This window comes from Nerophis lumbriciformis, linkage group LG16 (assembly GCF_033978685.3).
Source record: "Nerophis lumbriciformis linkage group LG16, RoL_Nlum_v2.1, whole genome shotgun sequence".
NCBI lineage: Eukaryota > Metazoa > Chordata > Actinopteri > Syngnathiformes > Syngnathidae > Nerophis > Nerophis lumbriciformis.
Genome location: NC_084563.2, coordinates 44,581,099 through 44,587,098, shown reverse-complemented (window position 1 = coordinate 44,587,098; position 6,000 = coordinate 44,581,099). Strand labels below are relative to the sequence as shown.

Below are 6,000 nucleotides of genomic sequence, written 5' to 3'. Positions count from 1 at the left end.
TTTTGCGCACAAGACCCTCATTTGTAAGATGTGGCGCCATTATCACTTACTTGTAGGGCAAACCATGCTGTGAAGTAATGCATTTTTGCACAAAACAGTGAATGTTTTTTGTTTTTTTAAATGCTGTTTCTATCACTTAAACCAATATTTCCCAACTTTTATTGAACCAAGGCACATTTTTTTACAGTACAGTAGAAATTGTATTATTTCCTCTGGCACATTTGATGATCTATGCACCCTTTTAGGATGACATCATTTGGCTGCAGCACCAAAACGATCCTTTAATTTGTTTTCTATACGCAGGTGACTGGGACTGTCATCCACTTGACCCTGCAGTGTGGCATGTAAGTATCAGTCAAACACCAACTACTTTTGTAAAGGCGTGTCATGTTAGCGTTAACTACTAACTTGTCTGTACAATTAAGTTTGGTCTTAATTCCCTCATTGGATGGTATTGGATGTCATGACAAATATGCTGTCCCTGTAGCATCCAGTGACGTGGCAGCCTTCTAAAGAGGGCGATCATCTGATTGGACGCATCACGCTCAGCAAGAGATCAGCCATGCCTCGAGAAGCTGGCTCCCTCCTCGGACTAAAAGTAAGGAGACACCTTCATTTACCACATTGTATACCTTGCCCAGGTACCACAGTTGAACATCAGCTCTATAGCTAAGACCGACACCTTTACAGAAATGTTCATCAATGTGTTCTGTCACTGTTTTAAATAAATTAACTTGAAATTAGTTCAAGTGGAACCCCTTTAAATTGGTCCTGTTTATGTCGAATAACTTATCCACTTAATTTAGCTTCGTTAACTTAATCATTATCAGCAGCAGCAGCACAACTTATGCCTAATTACTCTGCAAACGTGACTTCCTGTTCAGTGCAAAGTCGGCTTCAAAATAAAAGCACAGTTATAGCCGGAATTTTACCACAGCAACTAACCAAATGCAGCCATTTAATCATTTGTTTTAGATTAGATGTTAGCCACCGGAGGAAATATTTACACATGTACAAAAGTTCTATTGTCATTGTATTCAACTCCACGAAATTACCACACAAAAGATTAAATATACACAGAAATGTGAGAAATTGTGTCAATAAAGTGACACCGGTTAAATATATATTTATATATTTATCCGTTATGCAGTGCTAAATACCGGGGTAGAGCGGCACAAACGTTAGGTCAGGAAAAAACACAGAGGCTATTTCATCCCGACAAGCCTGTTTCGCAGGTTTCCCTGCTCTTCAGGAGATATAATTATGTAAAACGTTTGGTAATTGTAATCCTCCCTTTTATTGTGTACTAGACAATCTTAAGTATGAGCATCGGGCCTTCTTTCCACACCATATAAAATGTGATATTATTGTATGTATTTTCCCTGAAGAGCAGGGAAACCTGCAAAACTGGCTTGTAGGAAATGAAATAGCCTCTGTGTTTTTTCCTGACCTAACTTAAATATATATATATATATATATATATATATATATATATATATATATATATATATATATATATATATATATATATATATATATATATATATATATATGTATGTATATATATATTTATATATATATGTATGTATATATATATATATATATATATATATATATACATATGTGTATATATGTATTTATATATATATATATATATTTATATATTTATATATGTATATATATATATATATTTATATATGTATATATATATACATATATTTATATATATATATATATATATATATATATATATATATATATATATATATGTATATATATATATATGTATGTATATATATATGTATGTATGTATGCATTGCAAACACACACACACACAGGCAAAAATGTTGGACACACCTTCTCATTCAATGCGTTTTTTTGTTTTTTTTTCATGACTATTTACATTGTAGATTGTCACTGAAGGCATCAAAACTATGAATGAACACATGTGGAGTTATATACTTAACAAAAAAAAGGTGAAATAACTGAAAACATGTTTTGTATTCTGGTTTCTTGAAAATAGCCACCCTTTGCTCTGATTACTGCTTTGCACACTCTTGGCATTCTCTGGATGAGCTTCAAGAGGTAGTGACCTGAAATGAATTTCACTTCACAGGTGTCATAGTTTTGATGCCTTCAGTGACAATCTACAAGTTGATGTGCGATAATATCGGGCTGCCGATATTATCGGCCGATAAATGCTTTAAAATGTAATATCTATAAATAAAGTTGATTTGATTTGATTTGATTTATCGGAAATTATCGGTATCGGTTTCAAAAAGTAAAATGTATGACTTTTTAAAACGCCACCGTGTACACGGACGTAGGGAGAAGTACAGAGCACCAATAAACCTTAAAGGCACTGCATTTGCGTGCCGGCCCAATCACATAATATCTACGGCTTTTCACACACACAAGTGAATGCAAGGCATACTTGGTCAACAGCCATACAGGTCACACTGAGGGTGGCCGTATAAACAACTTTAACACTGTTTCAAATATGCGCCACACTGTGAACCCACACCAAACAAGAATGACAAACACATTTCGGGAGAACATCCGCACCGTAACACAACATAAACACAACAGAACAAATACCCAGAACCCCTTGCAGCACTAACTCTTCCGAGACGCTACAATATACACCCCTCCCCCCCTAACCCCGCCCACCTCAACCACCTCATGCTCTCTCAGGGAGAGCAAGTCCCAAATTCCAAGCTGCTGTTTTGAGGCATGTTAAAAAAAATCATGCACTTTGTGACTTCAATAATAAATATGGCAGTGCCATGTTGGCATTTTTTTCCCATAACTTGAGTTGATTTCTTTTGGAAAACCTTGTTACATTGTTTAATGCATCCAGCGGGGCATCACAACAAAAGTAGGCATAATAATGTGTTAATTCCACGACTGTATATATCGGTATCGGTTGATATCGGAATCGGTAATTAGGAGTTGGACAATATCGGATATCGGCAAAAAAGCCATTATCGGACATCTCTAGTAAATAGTCATGAAAATAAAGAAAACGCATTGAAATGAGAAGGTGTGTCCAAACTTTTGGCTTGTACTGTATATATATATATATATATATAAATATATATATATATATATATACAATATTATTCTTAGTCACAGGTAAATGTGCAACAATGGGTAATTTCCGTTTCAGTTATGTTGACGACCCCTAATGTTGACGTCAATCAACCAGTCCGAGGGCCGTCAGTTGAAACGGGTTCCATTGTGATTACCAAGTAACATGCAAGTCTCCAGATAATAGATTATGCCAATTTAATTATTCCATCTAGATTTTTTTCCTGGGCTTCTTGCCCTTGCATAACGTGGAAATCTGCAGTGTAGTTTTTGCATAATCCCACAGCGGCCAACAGGGCAAACATGCAGCAGCAATGTCCTCGAAACACACAAATGAACCAAAACCTTTAAACACACAAACGCCATTAAGCACAGGCAACAGGAAAATGCTGCAATCACGCCAACAAACTCCTAAAACACTTGCATGACAGAAATGCTGAAACTTCACAGAACAAAACGGAAGTCAGCCAGGCAACGAGGGGCGTCAAATCCGAGGTAAATACGTCTTTAAAGACTTATAGTAAGACATTTCAATTTTTTCCAAGTAGGGCTGCAATGATTCATCAGTTAAATGGAATAATTGAATTACACCAAAGCTTCAAATTATATTGTATTTCTTTGATTAATCAATTAATAAGTACTTTTCCATAATGTTTTTTTCATTTATTTATTTATTTCAGGCAATGACATAAAAAAAAGTACAAGGTAGACAACATGTAATAATATTAATTAATATAATGCAAAAGGTAATGTACAGTATGTAATCATGATGGTCCAGTTTTGCCTGAAAGGGAGTGGAAAGAAGATAATTTATTTAATCCCACACCCAGGTTTCAATTCAGTGATTAATACATTGAGTTTCAAATATCAAATATGGGCCGCGTGGATTGCCCGGAACTTTAAATATGTCGAAAATTCTTTCCACATTGCTGCTGAAATAGAGTGCAAATGTGCGTGGGTGCCATGATTTGTGTAGCGGCGAACAGCAGATATTTTTTTTTTGTCAATACACATGTGTTAAAGGCCTACTGAAATGCGATTTTCTTATTTAAACGGGGATAGCAGGTCCATTCTATGTGTCATACTTGATCATTTCGCGATATTGCCATATTTTTGCTGAAAGGATTTAATAGAGAACATCGACGATAAAGTTTGCAACTTTTGGTCGCTGATAAAAAAAGCCTTGCCTGTACCGGAAGTAGCAGACGAGTAGCGTGACGTCACAGGTTGTGGAGCTCCTCACATCCAAACATTGTTTACAATCATGGCCACCAGCAGCGAGAGCGATTCGGACCGAGAAAGCGATGATTTCCCCATTAATTTGAGCGAGGGTGAAAGATTTGTGGATGAGGAAAGTGAGAGTGAAGGACTAGAGGGCAGTGGGAGCGATTCAGATAGGGAAGATGCTGTGAGAGGCGGATGGGACCTGATGTTCAGCTGGGAATGACTAAAACAGTAAATAAACACAAGACATATTAGCCACAACACAACCAGGCTTATATTTAATATGCCACAAATTAATCCCGCATAACAAACACCTCCCCCCTCCCGTCCATATAACCCGCCAATACAACTCAAACACCTGCACAACCCACAGCCCAAAGTACCGTTCACCTCCCCAAAGTTCATACAGCACATATATTTCCCCAAAGTTACGTACGTGACATGCACATAGCGGCACGCACGTACGGGCAAGCGATCAAATGTTTGGAAGCCGCAGCTGCATGCGTACTCACAGTACCGCGTCTGCGCATCCAACTCAAAGTCCTCCTGGTAAGAGTCTCTGTTGTCCCAGTTCTTCACAGGCCAATGGTAAAGCTTGACTGTCATCTTCCGGGAATGTAAACAATGAAACACCGGCTGTGTTTGTGTTGCTGCAGCCGCCCGCAATACACCGCTTCCCACCTACAGCTTTCTTCTTTGCTGTCTCCATTGTTCATTGAACACATTGCAAAAGATTCACCAACACAGATGTCCAGAATACTGTGGAATTTTGCGATGAAAACAGACGACTTAATAGCTGGCCACCATGCCGTCCCAAAATGTCCTCTACAATCTGTGACGTCACGCCCAGACGTCATCATACGAGACGTTTTCAGCAGGATATTTCGCGCAAAATTTAAAATTACACTTTAGTAAGCTAACCCGGCCGTATTGGCATGTGTTGCAATGTTAAGATTTCATCATTGATATATAAACTATCAGACTGCGTGGTCGGTAGTAGTGGGTTTCAGTAGGCCTTTAAAAGTGCAATTTCAATGTTGAAGAATTGCATTTATCAGGAAAAAACATTATAAAATGTATGGCAAGCAGAACAATTCTTGTTTATTTATTTTTTTTCCCCTAAAGTACTCATTAAGGATACAAACTGTGTTTCATCCGATTCATTCGAACAACCTAATCAATAGTACTCGATTACTATAACAATCGATAGCTGCCGCCCAATTGCCAAGTGTGCCAAAAGGCTTAAAGAAAAATGTCCCTTATAGGTACGCCCGCTTTCTTTGAAAGGGGACCTATGATGATTGTATTTCCATCCCATCCATCTTCTTCCGCTTATCCGAGGTCGGGTCGCGGGGGCAACAGCTTAAGCAGGGAAGCAGACTTCCCTCTCCCCAGCCACTTCGTCCAGCTCCTCCCGGGGGATCCCGAGGCGTTCCCAGGCCAGCCGGGAGAGATAGTCTTCCCAGCGTGTCCTGGGTCTTCCCCGTGGCCTCCTACCGGTCGGACGTGCCCGAAACACCTTCCTAGGGAGGCGTTCGGGTGGCATCCTGACCAGATGCCTGAACCACCTCATCTGGCTCCTCTCGATGTGGAGGAGCAGCGGCTTTACTTTGAGCTCCATCCGGATGGCAGAGCTTCTCACCCTATCTCTAAGGGAGAGCCCCGCCACTCGGCGGAGGAAACTCA

At 39.0% G+C, this 6,000-nt stretch overlaps 1 protein-coding gene across 3 annotated transcripts in view; it reads left to right on the top strand.

Annotated features, from left to right (window-relative positions):
- The window catches only part of LOC133617281 (regulating synaptic membrane exocytosis protein 1-like), a 261,134-nt gene that overhangs the window by 125,583 nt on the left and 129,551 nt on the right, over nt 1-6,000 (top strand). For all 3 annotated transcript variants that reach the window (XM_061977201.2, XM_061977200.2, XM_061977199.2), the window contains exons 5-6: nt 304-344; nt 488-598. In XM_061977201.2, the coding sequence (XP_061833185.1) occupies nt 304-344; nt 488-598 (152 nt within the window). The remainder of the gene's footprint in view (nt 1-303; nt 345-487; nt 599-6,000) is intronic.